General features: G+C 51.0%; 2 protein-coding genes and 1 non-coding gene across 7 annotated transcripts; 2 read left to right on the forward strand and 1 right to left on the reverse strand.

The window, feature by feature from the left end:
• On the forward strand, positions 1-627 carry LOC146261233 (leukotriene B4 receptor 1-like). The gene has a single exon (XM_084668606.1). The coding sequence runs from the start codon at positions 1-3 to the stop codon at positions 625-627; it is 627 nt and encodes a 208-aa protein (XP_084524732.1).
• Positions 628-3,089: 2,462 nt separating this feature from the next.
• Positions 3,090-26,614, forward strand: LOC146261234 (cilia- and flagella-associated protein 47-like). 5 transcript variants are annotated; one of them, XM_084668240.1, is made up of 63 exons: positions 3,098-3,451; positions 3,685-3,839; positions 4,156-4,271; positions 4,958-5,096; positions 5,323-5,548; positions 5,659-5,825; positions 6,249-6,346; positions 6,685-6,914; positions 7,068-7,390; positions 7,499-7,651; positions 7,974-8,160; positions 8,403-8,502; positions 8,601-8,817; positions 8,937-9,181; positions 9,273-9,403; positions 9,487-9,609; positions 9,768-9,899; positions 9,988-10,065; positions 10,213-10,360; positions 10,533-10,618; positions 10,722-10,878; positions 11,016-11,101; positions 11,208-11,382; positions 11,485-11,704; positions 12,700-12,933; positions 13,063-13,163; positions 13,453-13,602; positions 13,751-13,967; positions 14,182-14,400; positions 14,494-14,575; positions 14,807-14,902; positions 15,213-15,414; positions 15,613-15,710; positions 15,999-16,115; positions 16,698-16,832; positions 17,037-17,149; positions 17,494-17,650; positions 17,741-17,829; positions 17,916-18,041; positions 18,297-18,349; positions 18,548-18,690; positions 19,201-19,309; positions 19,537-19,763; positions 20,213-20,354; positions 20,515-20,708; positions 20,794-20,937; positions 21,104-21,277; positions 21,538-21,649; positions 21,777-21,839; positions 21,936-22,209; positions 22,391-22,498; positions 22,590-22,701; positions 23,077-23,181; positions 23,439-23,595; positions 23,697-23,777; positions 23,922-24,051; positions 24,106-24,222; positions 24,319-24,410; positions 25,152-25,280; positions 25,354-25,528; positions 25,781-25,942; positions 26,038-26,206; positions 26,311-26,614. In XM_084668240.1, exons 1-63 carry the CDS (start codon positions 3,308-3,310, stop codon positions 26,527-26,529), a joined length of 9,363 nt encoding a protein of 3,120 aa, XP_084524366.1. In that variant the 5' UTR covers positions 3,098-3,307; the 3' UTR covers positions 26,530-26,614. The 5 variants fall into 5 exon arrangements, with proteins under 5 accessions (XP_084524368.1, XP_084524366.1, XP_084524365.1 ...); XM_084668239.1 differs by having other exon boundaries at positions 23,922-24,050; positions 24,084-24,222; XM_084668242.1 differs by having other exon boundaries at positions 3,090-3,215; positions 23,922-24,222.
• Positions 4,628-4,699, reverse strand: trnad-guc (transfer RNA aspartic acid (anticodon GUC)). Its single transcript has one exon. It is a non-coding gene; the product is annotated as a tRNA-Asp (tRNA).
• Positions 26,615-26,778: the final 164 nt, after the last annotated feature.

Here is a 26,778-nt window from a genome sequence, read left to right on the forward strand (position 1 = left end):
ATGCAACAACACAACAACTCAAGCGCGGCTGCCGTCCCTGTGGCAAACCAGGTGAGCAGCGCAGTGCTGGGGCTGTGCTTTCTTTTTGGCATGCCTGGGAACATAATGGTTGTGGTGGTGATACTCCGCAACTTCAAGAAGGACAACTTCACCCTGCGTCTGATCCTGAATCTGGCTGTGTCGGACATCTTGTGCCTGCTGCCTCTTCCTGCTTTCATGCATGCCCTGCTCAATGGATGGACATTGGGAACTGCTCTCTGCAAGGTCCTGTCTTTCCTAATCTACACCAGTCTGTACAATGGCCTACTAACCGTAACTCTGATGAGTGTCCAGAGGTACCAAGTGGTTCTCTACCCTCATCGCTGGGCAGGAGGGGGGGAACGGGTTCTGCCGTTCTCCTTATGGGTTCTAGCGTCTGTCCTCTCCAGCGCCGCCGTGGTAACCAACAGTGTGGTTGAAGAAGGAGGGAAACTGAAATGCTGGAGAATCTCGATGTCGGATGGGAGGAGAGCTGCAGTCGTGTTGTGCGAGACGCTGCTGGGCTTTGTCATCCCATTCTCCATCCTGGTCACCTCTTATTGTTGCCTCCACAAGAAGGTCAACCAAACGTCCTTCTTCAGCAGATAGAGACTGACCAGACTGGTGACCCTTATTGTAGTCACTTTCTTCGTTCTCTGGATTCCAGTTCACATCCTCAATCTGATGGATATTTTTGCCATTTTTATCAGATCAGCTAAACCGGCCATTTATGAACAACTGTCAGGGCTAAGAAGATCAAGTGAGGAAGTTGTGAAAAGTTTGACGTTCATAAATAGCTCTGTGAACCCGTTTCTTTACGCGTTTGCCTCCCGAAGCCTTCGCCAGAACTTGGAGCGACCAGAGAGGAACCCTGGAACTCAGATATCCGCTGTGTGAACATCTGTGTTGATGTAGAAACACTGGGGGATAGTTCTGCTGGTAACTATGACATGAAATCAAATATATAGCTATTACAAATGAAATAGGGGCTGTTTACTTGGATTAAAAAATTCACATAAATGTCCTAAGCCATGAATAAAGTATCATTAAACTACATGACAATTTTGTATCGTGTTTTGTTTTTAACGTGTCCCTGAAAATGAATGAGGACTGTTTTGATCAAAGTTTTGTTAAGGATAAGCAGGAGAGATGAAGCACTTCACATCTGAGCTGGATGAAGATAGGGGTACTCTCCTTACCTCTGAGTTGGGTGAAGATAGGGGTGCTCTCCTTACCTCTGAGCTGGGTGAAGATAGGGGTACTCTCCTTACCTCTAAGATGGGTGAAGATAGGGGTACTCCCCTCTAATCTCTGTGCCTGAGCACTGCTCTTGTTACACAGCCAGGCCCAGTGGGGGTCTCTAGTGCAGTGGGTGGCTCTGTAAGTTGCCATAACCGTGTTCACTATGCAAGTTCTGTGGTCATGGGAGGGAAATAAGCCATCATTGGGGAAATGAACATGTTAACCACAGGATGTTGTTAACATGAGTGGGCCAGTGCTTATCGAATTGTTTTTGTTTTAGCTTTGCATTTTTTTTAAATCAAAATAATATAAGAACTAATAATCAAATAATTGATTATATGCACACCAGTCCACATTCACGTAAATGGGCACTACTAAATAATAAATTAGCCATTTCATGACAATGTTATGGCAATGAGGAGTACAAATAGTGTTTGGTTAATTATACTTGTCAATTACTTTATGTTTTTACATTACTTGTCAGGTAGTACTGTTAGGCTCCATCAACTACAGACGCATTTCCACAAGAACATGTGAAGGTGGTTGCTCAGCAGGAGCAGAGGATCGCTAACCCTCGCCCTGTTTACCTCAATAACTGTAAGAGACAAACAAAAACTTAAACTACAGAAACTGTAGAAACAGCCATTGTGCAGAGGAACAACAACAACAACAAAACTTCCAAACAACCTGAGTAGGTAGACTGGTTTTATTTTATATGAGTTGTTGTTTTTCCCACAGAGCTGTGAAATTGTTTATTTTGGTTAAATATTTCTTTAATCTGAGTTGGTTGAAGGTAAGGGAAAATACACAGATTTTCTCAACTTAAAATATATAAGAAAAGGTTCATATTAAAAGGGTAAGTAGAGTAATGGAACAAAAAACTATGTTGATGGTGGCAATGATTGCAGGTCAATTCTAGCACAGACTATGGGGTAAAATATGTAATTTATTTTTCAAGACAGGGACAGTGCACAATAAAACATTCATCAGTGACCTATGCACTTTGTAAAGCTTTCTCTTGGAAGTCGCTTTGGATAAAATGCAAATGTAAATGTACAACGGACGCACTCACTTTGCTATCATTGTTGTGCTGACTGAAAGTAATACCTGTTTTCCAACAGCATTTTATGTTTTTTGCTTTACTGTAAGTCATGCAACATTACTTGGATCAGTGTAACATAAGACAGGTAGCTCGCTAGCTCTTGACAATATAAATACTTTATTTAAACCATACCTTGTATTTTTATTGTCAGCTACCGGGTATTTCATTGTCTCTTTTGTGTAGGCTGGATATTTTTTATATCTAAAACAAGTGAATGGAGCAGTAATTTAACAAAAAAACAAGTTGGTTAATTTATCTATGAGAAATAGGTTACAATAAATAGACATATATGTTTGCTGAATTGGTCACTTTCCATGTCAACCTGTGTAGGCCCTACTATAATTATGATTTAGTAGTTGATTTTAGGCACATTTTATGTATTATATACTATCTTTCTTCAAATGTTTCCAAATCAAGAGTTGATGGGCCAGCACAGCCACACATGAAGCACTTTCCTTGGACACTTAAAAGGATGACAGAAGATATTTTCAAATTGTTATGTCAAATTGTGTTCTTTATTATTGTTCTCTAACAGAGTTTGGCCTGTCTTGTCACATTGAGACTTTCTCGTCCGCAAGGACACGTGGTCCCTTCAAGGGATTCGTATTGAACACAACTTTACTCAGCAAACATTTTTTTAATATACATTTGTCACCCCCTAAATCTGTCAAGCGGTCACCTATTTGGCCACCCCGTCCCCATGAAATAATTCTCGCTACGCCACAGCGACGAAACCTTGAAAAATCGCCATTCGCTTTTTTTCTGCCAACCGTAAATAATCTTGCCCTTCCCCGGTGCCTAGCAACCCGAAACTGTCAACTCGACAATGGTTGCTGCTAAGGCTGCTCTATAGGTATGCCGACCACTAAATAAATAAATAGCTTGTATTAGAAAACCTTTTCGAATTTTAGCCCTGTGGTCAACAACGTTTAGCTCGCCGACATTATGGCAGTAAATACAGTTCGGATCAGTCCTTCCGTTGTTGAGTTCACCGATGTAAAAGTTGGAGAGGTTTACAAGACAGCTGTCACGGTAACGAACATTGGCAAGTCTTCGAAAAGAATGCAAATGGTTGAACCCATATCAAAGGTTAAGTCAAATTAATTTATGTCATTATAGCTTTGTTATTCTCGTTGCTAATTGTCGTACTTGCATAAAGAGAAAAGTGCATGGTAGCTAGACTATATGGAGGACCATAAGACTATGCTTTTAAGCTAACCTAATCTTTGTTGCCTCTTGTACAAATGTTTCAAACTTCAAATGATAACAAGTGTTAACATCAACCCCACCCCTCTTCTTCAAAACACACACAAACCTCTCAGTTGTTCAGATTGAAGGTGAACAACCCATGCACCTCCATAGCGCCTGGGTTGTCCATGACTGGCTGTCTGGATTTCTCTCCTGACAAGGAAGAGGAGGTACGAGACCGTTTGCTGCTCCTCCTCGAAGATGAGGCTACAGAGATCCCTCTGTCAGCGTAAGGACCAACACGCATGCATGTAACACACAGATGATACTTATTCATTCAGAGGTTTCCTGATTAACTAGTGCCCTGACCCTTTCTGTGACACCACACCAATCACATTTTGTGATTTCAGTCACATAACATACAGGCTAAACCTAGGGTAAAAGTTCTGTGGACTAGACAATGGCATAGCAGGAAAGAAAACGCTCTGGAGTTTAGGTGTCCCACATTACCCAATGTCCCAGATTAGTCTAATTCCCCCTATGTTACAAAGTCTATGTGTGTTTTCTTATCTATGGGTTCTAGTCTGAAATGTGTGTGTTTGCAGGTTCCCAATGGCTTGCTCCCTTCAAATGGAGTCCCTGGTTGATTTTGGTTCTGTCCTGGCTAACAGCCAGGTGATCAGTAAGGAGGTCTCCCTCACCAACCAGGGCTCTGCTCCAGGTTTGTTAGTGAGCAGCTTTCACAAAGCAGTTTGCAACTTGGGGAGTCAGGTGGCTAAGCGGTTAAGGAATCGGGCTAGTAATCAGAAGGCTGCTGGTTTGACTCCCGGCCGGCAGAAATGACGTTGTGTCCTTGGGCAAGGCAGTTCACCCTTCTTGCGTTGGGGAGAATGTCCCTGTACATACTGTAAGTCGCTCTGGATAAGAGCCTCTGAAATGTAAACTTCGGAATCATGTCACTTCTTAAATAAGAATGTTTTTGACAAACAAATTCATCATTTTGTGGGGTAATCCATGTAATGATTGGGATGGGAAGTTATTTTCATAATATTATTATAAAAAAAATAAAAAGGAGGTCTCCCCGTCGGGGAATTGAACCCCGGTCTCCCGCGTGACAGGCGGGGATACTGACCACTATACTAACGAGGACCAACCTTCTAAAATACGAAATACATGCCTTCTTCAACATGACCAAAGCAATAAATTATAATAGTTCATATATATAATCAATATATTGTTATTATTCATTAGTTTGTAGCTGTGCTTAATTTAGCTAGTTCTACAATGTCCAATTCACCACACACTCAACCAACCTACACTCCATACTGTATATATGCCTAGCCTCTGTCTCAATGCTTCTTAGCCTCGATGATTGGCTATTTATTTGTGCTATGTTGTGTCCTCAAGGGGTGTTTGAGGTGCTGTACAATGGAGACACATCTGTCCGGCTGTCTCCTTGTAGCGGTGTGGTGTCTCCTGGCGCCACCCAGTGGCTGAAAGTGGAACTGTGTACAAACAGAGCCAGACGCATCAGAGAGCAGGCACTGTAAGAGGAGACCCACCTCTCCTTCACTCGCTTTCTCCTCCTTAACCATCCATACATCCCTCCCTATCCATATCCTACCTCTTATTCCTTCCCTCCTCCACTCTCTCTTGTTTTCTTCCCTAGTACCTCCCCTTCCTCTCCCCCCTTTCACATCTGTCTGACTTTTACCTGAGGGCAGGGTTTGAATTGTAACTTTTGAATGGCGTCTTTCTCTCCCCCTCCCCAGTGTGAAGCTGCAGGGGCGGGCGGACGTAGTCCTAAGGGTGTGTGCTGACGTGCAGGAGCAGAGCCTGGAGCTCCGGGACCCTGAGGGGCGTCCTCTCTCCTGCCTGCGTTTTGGCTCGCTCTACTTTGGCACCGCCGCTGTGGAGACGCTGGTTGTGAGGAACAGCGGACCGCAGGCCTGCCACTGGGTTGTGGTGTGGCTGGAGGACGCTCCAGGAACTGAACTGGTAAACACACACGCTCTACATGTTTTACCGTGCTAAACAAGTCCATGACATGCCAGCCCCCCCAAGGCGTTTTCAAAGTGAGTGTGTGTGTGTCATGCACGTGTGTCCAGGGTACGGACATCCAAATGAGCACCGATGCTGCCCTTGTGGAGAGGAGCGTGACGAACGCAGCGGTAACCATGGACGCCAGGCGCGTCATCACCTGCGTGCCTAACGAGGGTCGTCTGGGCCCCTACGAGACCACCAGCCTGTCTGTGTGCTTCAGCCCAGTCAGCAGGTAGCCCACTTCTCTGTGTGTCTGGGGGGGGTACCTACTCCCCCCATGTATTTTACCAACGGTATTTGTAATGTGGTTTTAAAAGTGCCTAAAAATGAATCTTGTGTGCATACAACAGTGTTTTAAAAGCCCATAAAAGAAAAACATAATGTAGTGCTTTAATGAAGATACCCCAGTGTTTTTACCTTCCAAAATGTTTCTGACAGTTTTGTACATTTTAAAAAGCAATGTTATTTTTAAGCAAAGAATTTAGGAGGATGTTTTAGTGTCTTGTAACTGTGTATTGGTCAACGTTTCAGTATCAATAAATGTTTCAAAGGAAAAAATATGTAATGTGGTAGCCTTGTGTGGCCTGTACGTGTGTGTGTGTGTGGCCTGTACATGTGTGTTTGTGTGGCCTGTACGTGTGTGTGTGTCCAACAGGAACAGCGAAGGCAACAGCAGACAAGATTATTCCCTCTTCCTGTTGTTTGACATAGTGGAAAGGAAACATGGCTTCACACATCAGAGACTCCGTAATGGTACACACTATCACAGACACACACATACACACTATCACACGCACACACACACACACACACACTATCACACACACTGTAACACACACACACACATAGGGACTCACACACATTTTGTCTGTGTTGTCTACCCTCTGCATAGTCTGTAAAATGTCTGTCAAGATGCATGACTAACTGCAAACCAAATCTACCTACGGGTACAGATAAAGTAACCTGATTTGGAAAACAAACTTTACCCACACACACTCACACACCAGAGACATGAAACTGAAACATGCAGGCTGAACCCAAAACACACCTGCACCGTCCACTGGTGGTCACGCTGTGGTCCTCCTCCCCAGGTAGGGGTGCTGTGGAGCTGGCGGTGACGGGCTCAGGCCTGCCCATGGCCCTGGTGCCCAGCCCCTCCCTCCGCTTCAGCTTCCAGGCCTGTACGCCGGGACAGCGCGTGTCCATGCTGTGTGTTCTCCAGAACCAGTCCCACCTGCTGCCACTCAACTTCCGCTTTTGCAAGATCGCCAACTTCATCAGCGACCCGCCCACTGGCGTCATTGCCCCTGGACAGTCCCAGGTACTGGATGGATGGATAGACAGAATAGAGAATGGCCAGATCATCTAGTCTGAGGGAATGGTGAGAGAATCATTACTGGTCTGATACCCGTGGGGTTACGTTTGTGCGTGTGTCTGTGTGCTTGCGTGTGTGTGTCAATGTGCGTGCGTGCAGGACGTGGTTCTGTCCTTCTCTCCTCACCAGATGGGCCGGTTCCAGGTGCACCAGCCCCTGAAGGTGATTGGACAGGTGGCTCACGTCAACTCGTCCTCCGTGAAGCTCCGCCTCTGCAGCTTCCACACCGTCACCCTGCACCTATCAGCTGTCTGCCACGCCCCCAAGGCCGGCCCTCGAGGATTGCTTCCTTCTGGCATTCTGTGCTCGGCTAAGACGCGCCTCCACAGGCACCGCCAGAGCGAGAAGGGGGCGGGGCTACTAGCCCTCCCAGACAAGCCCATGGCCCGCCTTCGATCTGGCTTTCCTGACACACAACACAGGTAACGTCTCCACACGCATCAACACACACCATATGGACAGGGATCCTCTATGGGCCTGCTGTGTGCTTGCCCATGCACCTGAGTGCGTGTGTGTGCGTTCCCTTCCAGGACCATCTTCACAGGAGTGGAGCGCTACTGCTACACAGACCCAGACTACAGCTACAGCGTGGAGGAAGAGCAGCAGAGACAGAGACACAGGCAGCTCTACCTCACCTTCATCAGGAGCCTGAGAGAGACGCGCCTGCACCGCAGTTCTCAGAGGTGGGGGGGCGGGAGGCCTGCTGGAGCAGGGATAGAGAGGTGGTGGTGGGAGGCCCACCGAGATGAGGGATAGAGAGGTGGAGGGGGGCTGCAGGAGCAGAGATAGAGAGAGGGAGGAGGTCTACTGTAGCAGAGATAGAGAGAGGGAGGAGGCCTACTGGAGCAGAGGGAGAGAGAGGGAGGGGGTCTACTGGGGCACAGGGGGGGGGGCGAAGCTAGTGGAGCAGAGACAGTGTGAGGGGTGGGGCTACCAGGGAGCACGATGAGTCAGGTTGCCTGCATGGTGTGCATGCAGTGATCATACCATATGATCATGTGACAGGTCCCACAGAGAGGTGGAGGACGAGGTGGACATTGGGCTTCGTCCGGCCGAAGGGCTCTCCCCACCCAGGCTCTCCCTGCAAGACCTGGAGACCAATCAGAGCCCTGCAGAGGGCTGCGGCCAGCAGAGCCAATCACTGACTTCTTGTGCCTTGGCAGCCATGAAGATCAGCCCCACATCCAGACAAGTGTGGAGGCTTTTTACATGTCTACACTCCTTTCCGTCTGTCTACGTCTGGGCATGCTCAGTTTGTGTTTTGAGCTGGATAAAGATGGACAGAGGAAAAAACATCTTATTCCATCCTCTCAATTATGTCCCCTCTCAACATCCATCCCTCTCTCTCCCCCTCCCCCTCCCACCTTCCCTCGCCATGTCTCAACACTTCTTTTCCCCCCTTCCCCTCCCCCAACCCCCCCTCACTTTCCCCAGGTGGAGACGGGGGGGATGAACGCTGTTCCCTCCACCAGACAGGAAGTGTCAGAGTGCAGCAGCAAGCTCTCGGCTCAGCAGCTCCACCAGGTGGTCGTAGGTGGGAACTGCATCCGCACGACATCTGCTTCATTTCCATTGCCAAACGTTAAAACCCTCGCCCAAGGATCTCTCTCCCCCTCCCTCCCCTCACACCAGGACCCAGCTCAGTGGACTTTGGGGAGGTGTGTGTCCAGTCAGTGTGCGTGCGTCCCCTGGAACTTGTGAACGGTCTAGGAGTGTGTGTGTGGGTGCAGCTGGAGCTGGGCTGCCCTGAGCTGCAGCGCTCCTCCCCCCTCTCCTACGTCCTGCCCCCCGTCTCCAGGGCCACCCTCCCCCTCACCTTCCAGACCTCCAAGCTGGGACACTTCTACAAGTCAGTCAGTCTGCCTGCGTATAGGGCTACCTGTCTGTCTGTATACTGTGTCTGTCTGTCTACGTCATAGTGTTGCTGTGTTTGACTGAGTACCTTTCCATCGGTGTCGGTGCTCCCAGGTCCGTGTCCTACACAGTGAACAGCTGTCACCCGGGTCAGGTTCTGGTCGTGGCCCGGGTGGTTCCCCTGGCGCTGGAGCTCTCCGCCCCCGAGGTGCTGCTCGGCCCCGCCCACAGCCTGCTGGCCCAATCAGGGTACAGGAGCTCTGTCACACTGCGGAACCGTGGTAACCAGGTGGCCGACTTCACCTGGAAACCCATCATCACAGAGGAGGGCATGGCCTTCTCTATACGCCCTGCCACAGGTAACGCACACGCACACACACACGCACCCAGTACTTACACACCCACAGACCCTGACAGTGTGTGTGTGTGTGTGTGGTGTGTCGTTGGCAGGGTGTGTGGAGGCCTACAGTGAGCTGGAGTGTGAGGTGGTGTGGCACCCGTCCTTCTGCTCCCCCCTGGAGGGAAGCTTCCAGCTGTGTGTTCACCAGGGTAACACCACACACCTGCGCTGTGTCGCCAAGGTCTGTGTGCGTGTACGTGTCGGTGTAACTGTGTGTGCGTGTGCTGGTCCAGGGTCAGTAAGCCCCCTCTCTTCCTCCCCCAGCTAGGAAGGTCCAGTGTGCACCTGTCAGAGAAGCAGCTGGTGTTTGGATCAGCAGCTCTCAACCTGCCCTCCAGCAGAACCACCAGACTCCTCAACACTGGACACAACCACGTACACTATCAGGTCTCTGCTGTGTGCGTGTGTGTGTGATGTGAGAGTCCATAGAGGTCAAGAATGTGAAGGGTATGAGCCTGTTTGGATTGTGTGTGTTTGTGTGTATACTGTTTAAATATGTGTGACTGTATCTATAAACTGTTTGTATACTGTGTGTGTGTGTGTAGGTGCTGGATGTGTGTCCCCTGCCAGGGATGACCGTGAGCCCCTCGGAGGGCGTGGTGCCAGTGGGGGGGCAGGTCGACATCACTGTGCTGCTCACGCCTGCGGCCGTCATGAAGTTTCACACCCGAGTGAAGGTAAGGTGTGTGTATGTGTGTGTGTGTGGTACACTGCAGCCTGAGGTAAACAGACGCCAAAAGTGGCCTTTGTTCGTTTGTGTTTCAGATAGCGCTGAGGAGCATGAAAGCCCTGGAGCTGAGGGTGGGCGGGTCAGTTGAGCCTCCTCGGGTGGACATCGATGTGGTGAGTGAGAGAGAGTGTGTGTGTGTGTGTGTGTGTGGGGGGTGGGGTGTTTCTGTGAGGAAGAGTGTGTTGCGCAGACTCGTGAATACAGAGAGTCTCGTTCTCTTCATTGTGTCTCTCTCTCTCTCTGTGTCTCTGTCTCTCCAGAGTTCGTTCCTGTTCCAGGGGGTCTATGCTGGCTCCAGTCACAGGGTTCCTTTCCGGCTGCAGAACCGATCCCCTGCCCTGGCCCGGGTCCACTTCCTCCTGGACCAACACACAGAATTTACCATCCTCCTGCCTAGCAGTGTCACAGGTGTGTGTTTAGGTCCAGAAAACATCCCCACCTGCCTGTTTATTGGGGCTGAAATTGGTTTTGTTCTCTGATTGACGTTCTTTGCTCACGCTCTTTGTTCTTGGCTCAAGGTCTCTTGCTTTTCTTCTCTGGCCTGTGCTTAGCGCGCTCTGTGTGTGTCTGTGTGTTCCAGGTCCAGGGGCAGCTCCAAACGAGTTTGTGTGTGACCTGCAGGCTCTCCAGACTGTGGACTGCGCTCTGGTCTTCTCTCCCAAACAGGTGAGCTCCCCCCCTCCCCCCGTCCCCCCTCTCCCCCACCTCTCAGCATGGTGTCCTGTCGAGGCAGGTGTGGGCTGGGTGTAGTACTGTGCTCGTACCACAGGTGGGATCGCACGACTTCACACTGCCCGTCACCGTCAACGGCGTGGGCTCTCCCTCGACAAGCGCCGGCTCCGCCACGGCGAGCGACGGGCACATGGTCACGCCGCGCCCCCCGGTGGTCACGCTGGAGACAGTGTCACATCGCGTGCAGGCCACGGGTGAGAAACGGAGCGAGGCTGGCTGACTTGTCGATTGGCTGCCTGATTCATTGACTGGCTGATTAAATGCAGGATTGTCTTCCCGATTGACTGACGTTCCCGATTGACTGACTGGTTCTGTGTTGGTGTTCTCCCAGCCTTACGAGGACCTCTTGAAATGTTCCCCTCCACGCTGCAGTTTAATGTGGAACTTCTAGAACCGGGTTCTACAACGCTCACACAGGTAGTTAGCAATAACTTCACATTTCCATGATGTGTATGTGTGTTATAAGGGGTGTTTATTTCTGGATTTCCTTATCTGACGTGTGTGTGTGCGTGCGTGTGTCCAGACAGTGGAGCTGAGGAGTGTGTCCCAGGAGTGTGTGTTCTGGAAGTTGGACTGCAGTGCTGCATCAGCACTCTTAGGGGGTGCCAGGTTGTTCCTCTCTCCTGCGGGGGGCTCCCTGCTACCTGGCAACACCCTGACCATCACTGTCACCATGGAGACGCACAGCCTGGCCCCAGGTGCGTGCTCGTTGGCAATATCCCTGTTCATGTGACCAACCAGAGCCTGAGAGCTGGGCCAGGATCATGCTGTCGTCTGAGGGGGTGTGTCTTGCGTTGTAGTTCCTGGGGGGCGTGTCCAGCTGTCCCTCCCACTCTACGCGGGGGGCGAGGAGAGGGTGGAGGTGGACGGAGGCTGCCGCGCCTACAGAGAGCTCAGGGTCTGCCTCACCCTCTGCCCCCCCACCATCACCTTCCTGCCCCCTCGAGTCCTCCTCACCCCCGCCCCACTGGACACCCCCACCACCGCCTCACTCACCCTGCTCACCTCCGGATACCCCAGGTCAGTACACACACTCAAACACAGCACTGTACGTCACACTGTACGTTATCTGCTGCCGTCAGATTGTGCAGCGATCACTGCTGACACTGCTGCTGAACGTCCATAACCCCACCCCCACATGTACACTTCTATGTGCAATATGTATTTATGTAATTGCGTGCAATAATTACGTGCAATCTTTTTTCTTACGTGCAATAACTTGGCTGTATGTCACTCATTACTTATTCATAGTGGCAGCCACCACATTCAACTCACGCTTAACTCTCACTTACTTTATATATTATGAAATTATTTTACTATTTTATACCCTTATACCCTTATATATATATGTCTTCATATTTTATATAACTCAGTGTTTTTATATTTTATATAACTCAGAGATTTTTTTTGTTGCAGTGGGGGCAGGTCTGTCCGACCAGCTTAATAATGCACCTAAAATACAAACGTGAGCAAGGGCAGCAATCGCTATCAAATCGACGTGCAATTTCGCTAGCAGGGGAAGAATAGCCTACAAACAACAAAATCACCAGTTAACTTAATCTAAATGAGCAAGAACTATACAATAATACAATAACAGCCTTAAACAACATAAGTTATACGACTTAGCTCTACATTTCTCAAGGACGCACACACGCAATCTCAACTGCGCTGTGAAGCCCGTGTCCGTGCTATCCTCCAATATGCTTTCTAACAATCACTGCTGATAGACGGCCGACAATTTTGTACAGCCCTATTTCTGATACCGTGGCGGCAGAAATGTAGCCGTGGCGGGCCGCCACGGGAAAATCAACATAGCGGATACACTGTTAACTCCCTGTATCTTGTATCTTGTGTATTTTCTATTTTCTATATTTAATTGTACTCTGAGTGCTGTTCTGTACCCTGCTGCTGTTGCAAATGGCAATTTCCCCACTGCGGGACAAAAATTGATTATCTTATCTTACAATACGTACATTTTACCATCCAGTGTGTGTGTGTGTGTGTGTGTCGTTCAGGGGCACCAGTGTGTGTGTGGAGGTAGAGGAAGTGGAGTTGGATGATGGAACCAGGCTGAGGCCTCTCGCCGTCAGCCAGCCCCGGGGTGGCCCCCTGCCAGCCCAGCCCCAGGGTCAGGCTGGGGACCACCCTCCGGACAGCTGGTCCTCCATGGTGTGCACGGTGACCTTCTGCTGCCCCCAGCCCCTGTCTCTCTGCTCACACATCACCTTCATAGACCACCTCAACAACAGGTAAGCCACTATGCCCCTCAACAACAGGTAGCCCCTCTCTCTGTCTCTCGGCTACCCCCTCTGCTACCCCCCCCCCCCCCCCGTGTTGATCATGGACCACTGACCTGCTGCTGTCTGGGCCCCTCCCAGGTTTCAAGTAGAGGTGTGTGCTACGTCTGATAACTGTCTGCTGTCTGTGTGGCCCCACCTGGCCCTGCACCGCTCCCAGCAACACATCGTCCTCAGGAGTGGTAACACATACCTGCATGATGCACACTCACACAAGTTTGGGTATTCTGCTATGCCCTGCGGGAACTCCCAATTCAGTCCCATTTCAAATCCCGTTTTCCCCTCGAACCTTCACCCTAACCCCAAAACCTAAGCTGAGCCCCAGCTCCTAACCCTAACCTTAAAATGATCCCCAACTCCTTTCATTTTAAACTTAAACCCCCTCGAGACAAATGTTCCTTTCCCTGTTTTACTGTTCTTGAGGGGACATCTGGTCGTACACACTTAACATGCTGACTTGTGTGCGTCTAGGTCATGTGAACAGTGAATCAGCGGGTTCCCAGCTGGCGGGGGAGGCGGTACTCCAGCCCTGCTACTCCCCTAGCTCCGCCTCCCACTACACTGGCTCCACCTCCTCCACCTTTGCTGTCCTCAGCTCCTCCTGCAGCCGCACCCTCTCCGGTCAGAAAACCGTGTGTGTGTGTGTTTTGCGTTTGTTGTTTTTAATACAGGTTTTTACCCATTTCTTTGAGTGAGTGTGTGTGTGTATTATCATTATTGGTCTCATCTGTGGTGTGTGTATACCTGTATATGTGTGTGTGTGTTTCAGACTCAGCATTACACAGCCGCAGTGACAGTGTGTGTGACACTCAGGCTGGGACAAAGGAGGTGTGGCCTCCGAGTGAAGGCATCCCGAGCTTCCCACGGGCGGAGTCGGAGGAGGGGCTATACTACCACAGCGTCCTATTGGCTGTCCAGAAGTGGTTCAGCCTATTTGGCTGGCCACGTGGTCCCAACCCCATATCAGTACCGCACACGCTCAGAAGGTGCTCATCCCCGTCTCGTTACCGCACATGCTCCGTAGCGAACCTCTATTGATGCTGGGTGTGGGATATACGATCACACGGACATTTTGACAATGAGACAGTTATTTCTCCCTGTCTCTTTTCATGTCTGGTTGACTGACAGCCTGTTGAGTCACCGTCTTATTGTCTGCCTGGTTTAGTTGGGTTCGTTGCTAATTGCCTGATCTCTCCCCAGGGTTGAGTGTAAGGTGGAGACGATGGAGGTGGGGCCAGGCAGTGGGCGGAGCTTCCGTGTGAGTCAGAGACGGGGTGTGAAGACAGTGAATGACATGCTGTTGCACCTGGCGGCCACGCCCCTTCCTGGTGCCTGCTCTAGCCAATCACTTCCCTCCAACCCTACCTTGCGACTCCAGGAGCTCCTTGACCAGCACTCAAACCTGCTTGCCTTCCTGAGGTAACACACACACACACACACCCTGCTTACTTTCCTGAGGTAACACACACACCGTGCTCACCTGCGTCCATGTGTGTATATGCTTGTGTGTAGGGCCCAGGGAGCTTGTCTGTCTCATATCAGACCCGAGTATCTGTTAGATCTGCAGGAGTTCAACCACTGGAGAACACAGCAGGTACAGAGGACACACACACACACACACTCACACACACACACTCACTCACTCACTCACTCACTCACAGTATGATCATTTCGGAAACAGTTTTACATTTAGTTTGAGTTCCTCCTAATTCCCCTTATTTCATTTTAGTCAGTGATAACTCTGGACATTTGAATCATTGATTTTGTCCTCATTTAAGTCAACTTTATTCATCGTTGTTATTCTACACACCCTCTGTCTCCCCAGGCCCTGACAGAGCAGCGGACCATCGACTACAGCAGCTGTGACTACGAAGCCCTCAGCACACGAGCCTGGACTGACGTCCTGCTGCAGACCTACAAGGTTACTCACACACACACACGCGCGCTCGTATTTCCAGTTTTGGTTGTCCCATACACTTCAGAGGTTTGCCACACTTTAGTGGAGTGTTCTCACTTAAAATTCGTTCAACTATAGAGTCTGCTCATTACAATAAAAGTGAGGTATTTTCCTCTCTAGGTATTTTGCTCTTGCTGTGCCCTCCTGGCCTGATTGTATAATGGACTGTGAAAGTGATAGCAATTTTTTTCAAATACCTCACAATTTTCAATGGGCTGACCAAACTGTGTGCCCCGTTGTGTACACCCCCCAAACCCTCCGTCCCCCATCCCAGGTGCTGGTGCTGAGGCGTGTGAGGGAGGTGTGCAAAGGCCCCCAGGGCCCTGAGGGGGTGGAGCAGGGAGCTGTCCCCAGGATCGATCCCTCCCCTTTGGCCAGTAACGTGTACTCTCCCTGGGAGCGCAGGCTCCTGTCCTGGCTCAACCTGCACTACCACAACACCAGGACTTCCATCTGGGCCTCGGACTCCTGCAGGGGTACGACCCTCACAGCTCAGCATTAATCTGTGTGTGTGTGTGTGTGTCCGCACATAAACCCGGATCGTGTGTGTTTATGTTTTGGCACACATCCCAGATAGTGTGTGTGTGTGTCTGCACATAATCCGAATAGTGTGTGTTTATGTTTTGGCACATATCCCAGATAGTGTGACTGTGTGTGTGTGTGTGTGTGTTCAGGTGGTGTGCCCTCGGCGCGCTGGGTGGTGAACTTTGAGCTGGACCTGGCTGACGGGCTGGTGCTGGCTGCCACACTGGCCGCTTACTGCCCCTTCCTGGTCAGTGTCTCCTCGTCCGCTCATCTCTGTACTTCCTGTTGCCACCGTCAACACTTCCTTCTGTGGCGAGGAGTGTCTACATAAGGACAAGTCAGAGACGTTCTAGATTAGTGTTCCACTCAGAAAAGGGAATGTTGTTCTGCGGGACTGGGAGGAGCCCCGGTTTCTGTGAGCAGTCTCCAGCCCCCTGTGTGATGTCATGGAGCTCATGCTGTGTCCACCCTTTCGGAGGATCGTGCCTGTACTTCCTGTTGTGATGTGAGTGCTCCCTGTGTTTTTCCTGCTCAGATCGGCAGCCATTTTCAGAGGATGTACACGAACAGCTGCAGCCTGGAGCAGAACCTTCATAACAACATCATCCTCTGCCAGGCCCTGCAGACGCTCGTCCTCGGACTAGACATACAGGTACTAGACTGGACTAGACATAGAGATACTAGACTGGACAAGACATAGAGATACTAGACATACAGGTACTAGACTGGACTAGACATAGAGATACTAGACATACAGGTACTAGACTGGACTAGACATAGAGATACTAGACATATAGGTACTAGACTGGACTAGACATAGAGATACTAGATTGGACTAGACTGGACTAGACATAGAGATACTAGACATATAGGTACTAGACTGGACTTGACATAGAGATACTAGACTGGAGTAGACATAGAGATACTAGACATATAGGTACTAGACTGGACTTGACATAGAGATACTAGACATATAGGTACTAGACTGGACTTGACATAGAGATACTAGACATAGAGATACTAGACTGGACTAGACATAGAGATACTAGACTGGACTAGACATAGAGATACTAGACATACAGGTACTAGACTGGACTAGACATAGAGATACTAGACTGGAGTAGACATACACGTAATATCAACACCTGGTGCACATCCAACCTTAACCCTAAAACCCTAAAAGGGAGAGTTTTCAGAGAAACTAAAAGTTCAATCCAGTCATGCTTGTGTCCAGCCTACAGAGTTGTCGGACCCTAACCCCGTCCTGATGCTCATGCTGTGTGTTCACCTGTATGAACACCTGCCCCAGTACCTCCCCCGCAGGACCATCACCTTGTCAGGCAGCCTACACTCCAGCTTCACCAAACAGGTACCACACACACACACACACACTCGCTCACACACACAACCTTCACCAAGTAGATACACACACACACACACTTCCTGAAAATATTGTGAGGGCCTCATTTTCATCGACCTTGGACCCCACACAGACGCATACGACCTCAATCGAAGCTGTATCACACACCGACCTTCCCCGCCAGAACTGTGTGTGTGTGTGTGTGTGTATCAGGTGCGTCTCAGGAGCCCATCCTCCAGTCCTCTGCTGTACCAGGCTTCCCTCCTGGGGAGGGACGCCCACCTGTTCTCCCTCCCTCACGGACCCTCCATCACCATCCCCCCCAAGTCAGTACCTCCCCCCCACCCCCATACTCCTCCATCACCATCCCCCCCAAGTCAGTACCTCCCCCCCCACCCCCCTACTCCTCCATCACCATCCCCCCCAAGTCAGTACCTCCCCCCCAGACTCCCCTACTCCTCCATCACCATCCCCCCCAAGTCAGTACCTCCCCCCCAGACTCCCCTACTCCTCCATCACCATCCCCCCCAAGTCAGTACCTTCCCCCAGACTCCCCTACTCCCCCCTCTCCATTCCTCCTCACCGTCATACCTTCTGCTCCCCGTTCGGCACCTCCTCCCCACCTCCTCTGTGCTCTGCTGAGGCTGCAGTGTGTCCTCCCGTCCTCCAGGGGTCAGCGTGTGGCGGAGCTGACGCTGCGGTACTCGGGCTCCTTCCTGCGGCCTAGGGAGGCGGCGCTGCTGCTCTCCCCCCGCTCTGCCGTCGGCCCACGGGGGGCGCCGCTGGTCTTCTCCCTGAAGACGCAGGTCACGCACGTCACCCCGAGCGTGAGTCTTGGTGTGAGTGTAGGTGGGTCTGTGTGTGTGTGTGTGTGTGTGAGAGAAGCTGTGGTGACCCCAGGCTCGTCTCTTCTCCAGGGTGTTGTGAAGTGTCGATCTCCATGTTACCAGCTGAAGAAGTTGCAGATAAGGGTCACCAATCCCTTCAGCCAGGACGCCTCCTTCAGGTATGTGTGTGTGTGTGTGTGTCTGCAGACTGTTGAGGTGGCTACGCTGGCTGGTACAGATCTTTGACTCTGTGTGTGTGTGTCAGGGTGGTTCTGGTGGAGTCCAGAGAGAACCCCCTCCAGCTGGATGACAACCAGAGCATCAAGGAGAACCTTATCCAGCAGGTCACCTCCAAAGCCGACCACAACCCTAACCCAGACAGTACAACCAGGTTAGCAACCCTAACTCAGATAGTACAACCAGGTTAGCAACCCTAACCCAGACAGTACAACCAGGTTAGACCCAACCCTAACCCAGACAGTACAACCAGGTTAGCAACCCTAACCCAGACAGTACAACCAGTTTAGAACCAACCTTTACCCAGACAGTACAACCCAGTTAGAACCAACCCTAACCCAGACAGTACAACCAGGTTAGAACCAACTCTAGACCCAACCCTAACTGAGACAAGTCTGTTGTGTTTCAGTCAGACAGAAATAATCAACACAGAACACGCCTCAGGGAATGAAAATGATCAAGGTCAGTAACACACAAATATAAATCTTATACACACACACACGCACACACAGTCTCTCTCTCTCTCTCTCTCTCTCTCTCTCTCTCTCTCTCTCTCTCTCTCTCTCTCTCTCTCTCTCTCTCTCTCGCAGAGCCTCTCTCAGACACACTCACACACACAGATGTGTGCATGTAGTACTGCGTGTTGTACCTGTCCTCCAGGAGAGAGGAGTGGTGTGTGTGAGTTCCACACCCCGTGCAGCAGGGTGTGTGTTCAGGCAGGACAGACAGAGGTTCTGGAGCTCCACTACCTGCCCTTCCAGCTGGGTCAGAGATACTGCTCCCTGCTGATGGCCAGCACCCAGGTACCCCTGAGCTGTGTGTGTGTGTGTGAGAGAGAGAGAGAGAGACACTGTCTGTGTGTCTGTGTGTGTGTGAGAGAGAGAGACACTGTGTGTGTCTGTGTGTGAGAGAGACTGTGTATGTGTGTGTGTGTGTGAGAGAGAGAGACACTGTGTGGTTGTCTGTGTGTGAGAGAGACTGTGCGTGTGTGTGTGTGAGAGAGAGACACTGTGTGTGTGTGTGTGTGTGTGTGTGTGAGAGAGAGAGAGAGAGAGAGAGAGAGAGAGAGAGAGACACTGTGTGTGTGTCTGTGTGTGAGAGAGAGTGTGCGTGTGTGTGTGTGAGAGACAGACACTGTGTGTGTGTGTGTCTGTGTGTGTGAGAGAGAGAGAGAGATACTGTGTGTGGTTGTATGTATGCAAGAGAGAGACGTATGTCACGCTTGTGATCCGTGACATGAAGTTGCCACATGCAGTCAACCTGTTAATGTTGCGGTCGTGTGTGTATAAGAATGTTGGCGTGTGTGTCTGTAGGTCGGGGAGCTGGTGTACCTGGTGAAGGGGGTGTGTGAGCTGCCTGTCCCCTCGCCCTTACCAAGCCAGCCGAGCCCCTGGACAGTGGCCCCCAGCAGCGGCCCCTCTGGTCTGTTCTCTCCTCTGCGTGCGTCTGTGTCTGTCACACTTGTATCTGTATGTCTTGTCAACCCGCGGCTGTGTTAGTATGTTCATTTCTACTTTTAGTATGTTTGTATGTCTCCATACCTGTGTGTGAGTATGTATGTATATATATCAGTATTATTGTATTTTTTGTGTTTGCGTATTCGTTTACCTAAATGTGTATTGGTTGACCTGTGGTTGTGTGTGTTCCAGGAGAGTGTGAGGCGGGGCCGACCCTAACCCTCCGCTGTGGCGTGGGGGAGGCGTGTGAGGTGGTGGTGTGCGTGCCGCTGGTGAACGTCCAGTGGGAGCGCGCCCTGGCGGCGGTGGGCCAGCGGAGGATGAGCGAGGAGGAGCTGCGGCGGCGTGCGCTCACACACACCCTGGACAGCAGCACGGTCAGGGCCGGCGTGGCCGCCAGCACACTCACAGACTCACAGGTGGTCTCTCTCTCTGTCTGGCTGTACCTCTGTCTGTCTGGCTGTATGTCTGTCTGGCTGGCTGTATCTCTGGCTGGCTGGCTGGCTGTATCTCTGTCTGGCAGGCTGTATCTCTGTCTGGCTGGATGTATCTCTGTCTGGCTGGCTGTATCTCTGTCTGGCAGGCTGTATCTCTGTCTGGCTGGCTGGCTGTATCTCTGTCTGGCAGGCTGTATCTCTGTCTGGCTGGATGTATCTCTGTCTGGCTGGCTGTATCTCTGTCTGGCAGGCTGTATCTGGGGCTGGCTGGCTGTATCCCGGGCAGGCTGGCTGTATCTGGGGCTGGCTGTATCTCTGTCTGTCTGCTTGTCTGTCTGTCTTTGTATTTGTCAGACTTTATTTTTAACAAAGTCTCAAACAGATGCAAACTTCTCCACATATTTGTTCTGACTGTGTGTGTGTGTGTGTAGGCCCTTCTGGTCCATGGTCCAGCCCAGTATCAGAAGGTGGACTACAGTGTGGAGGTGTCTCTACCTGAACACTTCACTGTGCCAGACTCCATCAGCCTGCCTGTGGCCCGCCATGCCACTCTGCCACAAGACTCCCCTGCAGGTACAATCACACACACACACACCCTTAGAAATAGTACACTTGAACTGGTCACACTCTCTCTCTCTCTCTCTCTCTCTCTCTCTCTCTTTCTCTCTCTCTCTCACACACATACACACACACACACACAGCTCCCCCTAACTGGTGGTGTTCTGTGCTCCAGACTCGGAGGTGGTTCTGCTTCCGTTGCGGTTCCAGGCAGGCTGTGCGGGCCTGTTCTGCTGCCAGCTGGTGCTGCGCTCCTGGAGGGACGTCAGGCTCCATCTGCTGGAGGCTCAGGTCACTGCACCTGGTCAGCACGCTCACCTGGACTTCAGAACACCAGCACACCAGCCTGTCACCCAGGATATCCCTCTGGTGAGGACTGTGTGTGGGACTGTGTGTGCCTTTGTGTATGTGTAGGTGTGTGTGTGTGTGTCTCACCTGTGTCCTGTCTCCTCAGAACAACGAGAGCAGCCGAGACTGGAGGCTGCGGGGCGTGGTTGCTGGGCGGGGCTTCTCTGGCCCCCCTGTGCTCTACCTGAGGGCGGGGGAGAAGGCTCCCTACCCGCTCACTTTCCAACCCTCCGCACAGGGTGTCGTCACGGTAACCGCCTCCCCCACTCCCATCCTCCTCTTCCTCTCTAGGTTAGGGTTTCTTAAACAGGCCTCATTTCTCTCCTTGTTAACCTGGGGAAAACCACTTTGTTTCTGGTTTTGTTTTAGGTAGGACTGTCCCATCTCATTTATGTGTGTGTGTGTGTGTGTGTCAGGGCAAGCTGTCGTTGCTGAATGACAGCAACGGTACAGAGCACGTCTTTACCCTGCGAGGGCGGGGAGAGCGCCCCCTGCCTGTGCAGCATCTGGTACTGCACTGTCCTGTCAGACAGACCTCATCCTGCACCATGCACGTCCCCAACTACAGCCAAGACACACTCACCTGCAAGGTACACACACTCTCACCTGGAAGGTACACACACACACACTCACATCTGAGGTACGCACACATACACTCTCACTTGCAAGGTACACACATGTCATTTCATTGCTCAGTGTTCTTTAGTCAAGTAGTTGTCTGTGTGTCTGCTAGCTTGATTGCTCGCTTAACAGCAGCCTTGCATGGACTGACTGGCCCTGTACTGAACGCAGTGCACCCAGTTACCAGAGGCTGCTATCAAATGCTGTGTGTGTGCGTGTGTGTGTGTAGGTGGAGTCAGACCTGTCCTTCGTCAGTGGTGCAGCTACCCTGCAGATCGAACCAGGTTGCACCCACCCCTACACACTCTCTGTGTCCCCATGGAAACGGGGGAAGCACACCGGTGAGCCCAACTTCAAAAGTGTGTGTTTGGGTGTGTGAATGTGTAGGAGCGTGTGTGTGAATGTGTAGGAGTGTGTGTGTGTATACTGGGGTAAGTTTACCAAATGTACTTTGTCATTGTCTTTCAGGGTCAGTGTCGTTTGTTGCCATAGAGATGGAGGACGGGCAGGAAGTTGATGGACCAAATGCAGGTACACAGCATCACGACTGCCTCTGGAATGATTTTGACTGTGGGATTGCGCTAATATGTGTGTGTGTGTGTGTGTTGTGCGTGTATGTGTGTGTAGTGGGCTCCTCTAGACAGTATGAGGTTTGGTTTTCTCTCGAAGTTGCATGCAGTCCGGCCCCGCCCACAAAGGTCGTTGTCGTGCAGTGTGCTGTTCAGAGCTGTGTTACCGTGGAGATCTCAGTTAGCAACCCACAGGCAGAGTCTCTGCTGCTGGGGGTGTGTCTGGAGGGAGAGGACCTGAGTGGGGACAGCCAGGTGTGTTTGCCAGCGGCCGGCAGCTTCACCTACAAAGCTACTTACAGCCCTGCCAGGGTAGGACACAGGACCGGCAGGTACACACACACACACACACACAACCATTATAAGTTGGGCATGGTGATATTGTTGGCTAGTTTTACTTGAATCATGTGTATGTGTTTGTGATGGTGTTGTATGGCGTTGTGGGTGTGTGTGTGTGTGCATGTGTGTGTGTATGTGTGTGTTTGTGCGTGCTTGCATGTGTTTGTGTGTTAGCGTGATCTTCCAGTCTGAGCTGCTTGGAGAGTTCTGGTACCAGTTGAACCTGCTGGCTGAACCACCTGTCCCAACCACCTTACCCCAGAGTAGCTGTGAGCTGGGGAAGTAAGCAAACACACACACACATTTGAGGTATATGGGCATACACTCATCCCTAGCAGTAATCATTTACATTCATGTGTGTGTGTGTGTGCAGATGGATCAGAGAATGGATTTCTCTAGTCAATCCCACTGATGAGACCTTAGAGCTGGATGTTGTCAACAGTAACCCCCGCAACTACACTGTGGAACTGGGCACAAACAGCCCTGTCAGTACACACACACCCTTACATTCACACACACACACACACACACACACACACACACACACACACACACACACACACACACACACACACCCTTACATTCACACACACACACCCTAACATTCACACACACCCTAACATTCACACACACACACACACACACACCCTTACATTCTCACACACACACACCCTTACATTCACACGCACACACACACACACACACCCTTACATTCACACACAGACACCCTCACATTCAGACACACACACACACACACAAAGTCAGTGCTCCTATAGGTGTTCCATTCATTGATAGTAGTTAACCACTACTATCAATAAATGGTAATGTGTGTGTGTGTGTGTGTGTGTGTTTGTTTGTAGCTCATCGTAGCCCCCCACTCCTCTACCAAGGTTCCGGTCCGTTTCAGCCCGTCAGCTATCGGAGCAGGAAACCATACTGCTAACATCACCTTCACCTGTCCTCAGGTAACACACACACACACCTGTCCTCAGGTAACACACACACACACACCTGTCCTCAGGTAACACACACACACACCTGTCCTCAGGTAACACACACACACACCTGTCCTCAGGTAACACACACACACCTGTCCTCAGGTAACACACACACACCTGTCCTCAGGTAACACACACACCTCTCCTTCAACTGTGTCACACACTCTTCGGTCTCATACACACATCTTCGTTCTTCTCTCCCTCCCTCTCTTTCACCCCACCAGTTGAAGGAGTGGCAATTTGTGCTGAGTGGGCGGGGCCTGGTGCCAGGCAGGATGGACCCCCTGAGTGTCTCGTCTCTGATTGGCTCCCACTCCTCACTCATCCTTCCCTTCACCAACCCCACAGAGCACAGTGCTCTGCTGCATATCAGCCTCTCAGGTCTGTCACACAAGCACACACACACACACACACAAGTGCCTGTCCACACACTCACATGCCAACCCACCCATACGTGTTTGTAATGCCCCCCCCCTCCCCAGATGAGGATCCCAGCGGGGGGGCCTGCCCGTCGGTCCAGAGAGACAGCCAGGTCTTCTGTATCCCCCTCAAACACACACACGGTCTGTCAGCCCCTCACACAACATCTGCAAGTGTCCATGTGTGGACCGTCTGTGTTTATGCATGTGGAACGCCGTTGAGTGACGTGTGCGTGTGTGTGATGTGCGTGTGTGTGATGTGCGTGTGTGATATGTGCGTGCGTGCAGGAGTGCGTGTGTGTGCGGGGGCCAGTGTGGACATTCCGGTGGTGTTCGCTCCGGACTCCATGCAGCTCCAACAGACCTGGCTCTGCCTCCGGCTGCACCCTCTGCAGGACCTGCAGGACCAGGAACACTCACCCAGCCAGCAGGACCAGGAAGACACACACACACCCAGCCAGCAGGACCAGGAACACTCACCCAGCCAGCAGGACCAGGAACACTCACCCAGCCAGCAGGACCAGGAAGACACACACACACCAAGCCAGCAGGACGAGAACCAGGGACACACACATATGGACAAGTCAGGGTGTGTTGAACTGTAATGTGTGTGTAAGGTATACAGTGTGGGTATTTTGTGGGTGTGTGTGTGTGTGTGTTTAACATGTCTGTGTTTATTTGTCAGGTGTGTGGTGGAGAATGGGCGTGTCAGTGCTGTCTGCTGGGTTTATCCCATCCACGGGATCCCTGAGGCTCCGCCCAAACCTTCTCAGCCAGGTACGGTACAGCTAGAACAGATTAACCAGCTATCACTGCTGTATTAAACCAGCTATCAGGGGTCAGATGGCTGAGCGGTTAGGGAGTCGGGCTATTAATTAGAAGGTTGTTGGTTCAATTTCCGGCTGTGCCAAGTTACGTTGTCCCCTTGGGCAAGGCACTTCACCCTACTTGCTTTGGGGAGAATTACCCTGTACTTACTGTAAGTCGCTCTGGATAAGATGACTAAAGGACTAAATGTAATGTAATGTAAAATGTAACTATCACTGCTGTATTAAACCAGCTATCACTGCTGCACAAAACAGCTATCACTGCTGTCAGCTAGCTATCACTGCTGTATTAAACAACTGTTAACTGTGAACAGCTATCACTGCTCTAAAAACCAGTTGGCTATTACTGCTGTATTATATCAGCTATCAATGCTGTAAAAAAACAGCTATCACTGCTGAAAATACAGCTAGCTATCACTGCTGTATTGTACCAGTCAGCTATCACTGCTGTATTATATCAGCTATCACTGCTTTAAAAAACAGTTAGCACTGATGTATTATACTGGTTAGCTATCACTGCTGTATTATACCAGTTAGCTATCTCTGCTGTATTATATAAGCTATCACTGCTGTAAAAACCAGCTATAACTGCTGTATTATACCGGCTATCACTGGGAAGGTGGTGTGTGAGGCAGGGTGAAGGGTAGAGTCGTTAACCTGTGTGTGTGTGGGTGTGTGTGTGTGTGTGTAGCGGAGGTGGTGTGTGAGGCAGGGCGGAGGATAGAGGAGAGGATAGAGGTGCTGTTTACCGCCTGCATCCCAGGATCCTCCACCCCTGCCAACAACCAGGACCAGAACAGCAACACAGCCCTGACCACAGGTGTGTGTGTGTATGTGTTTGTTGCTACTTTGCTTGGATAACATGTTGTGAATTGCTAACGTGTGTGTGTCAGGCTCCCTTGTATGTCTGGAGGACTTTCTGTGTGAGCTACGTTACCATGGTGAGGAGGAACGGGCATGGCTGGAGGGCTGTGTGTCTGTATCTCTACTGGAGGGGAAGAGGGACCCCCAATCTGGCATCGTCTCCCTCAGCCTGGGCCTCACCTACGCCCCCCGCAGACCACTCAGGTACTGCACCCTCTGTCCTGCCTGTGCTCTTCTTCTCTCCTCTGTTCCCCTCTCATCTCACTCCTCCTGTCGTCTCTTTCACCATTCTCCTTTCCTCTTTCATCCTCATCTCTCCTCCTCATCCTGTCTTTTTCTCTTTTCTTCTCCCCCCATCTCATCTCTTATGTCTGTGTGTGTGTGTGTGCCTGTCTGTGTGTGTGTGTGTGTGTGCCTGTCTGTGTGTGTGTGTGTGTGTGTGTGTGTGTGAGACAGGTGTTTAGCAGAGCTGGTGGTCCGGTGTGTGACAGGAGGGCTCTGGAAGTTTCCCATCAGGCTGGTTTCCACTGCTCCGCAGGTTGATGATGTCATCATCATCGAGGCAAGAGGGCTCCACAAGACCTCTGCTGTGGGCTTCCGCCTGACCAGCCAGACCAGGTATGTGTGTGTGGTAGGAAGGGAGAGTTGTTGTGTCCGATAAGGGACGTTTCGTGGAATGATCTCCGTGTCTGACGACAGTGTGTGTGTCTCAGCTACCCAGAGGCCTTCACAGCAGGCTTCCTCCCGGGCAGTGGGAGGGAGTTCACGGTGGATCCGCCCTCGGGAGAGCTGCTTCCTGTGGGCTCGGCTGGAACACTGCTCACCGTCTCATTTACTCCCAGCATGTACAGCAAGAAACACCTCGCTACGCTCCTGGTCCAGGTACACACACACACACACATATATACACACTCTGAGATTACACTGGTAATGCAGAAGAATTGGTTGAAACCTTTGGAATTGACAGCTGTGTGTCGGTCCCCCAGACACCAGACATGCAGTGGACCTATGAGGTGCGAGGAATGGCACCTGCATATACCCCGCCCCTCTCTTCTGGCTCCACTAATGGGATCAGTTCCTCAGGGACCCGCCCATCTGAAGTTCGCCAGCGGAACTTTGTGGCTCGAAACCTTCAGCTTCCTGCCCTTGCTAACTCCTCCCCCTTTAGACGCAGAGCTGGCACTTTTGTGGCAGACACACAATAAGCGACACAAACCTGAACTACACACGCACACCAGCTCTGTAACAGAAGAAGGATTATATTTCTGATGAATAAACGATTAGCTTTCCCATTGCCTTGGTCTGATCTGTGTGCATGTCGGGAGGGGGGGGGGGGGGGGGGGGGCCAGAACAAGAGTGGAGGTGAAGTGAGACATTTGAGGACAGTGGAAGAGAGACAATAAAGAATATATTTACATTGATGTATTTAGCAGACGCTTTTATCCAAAGCGACT

This window comes from Hypomesus nipponensis, chromosome 12, assembly GCF_054491055.1.
Source record: "Hypomesus nipponensis isolate SF chromosome 12, ASM5449105v1, whole genome shotgun sequence".
NCBI classification, from domain to species: domain Eukaryota; kingdom Metazoa; phylum Chordata; class Actinopteri; order Osmeriformes; family Osmeridae; genus Hypomesus; species Hypomesus nipponensis.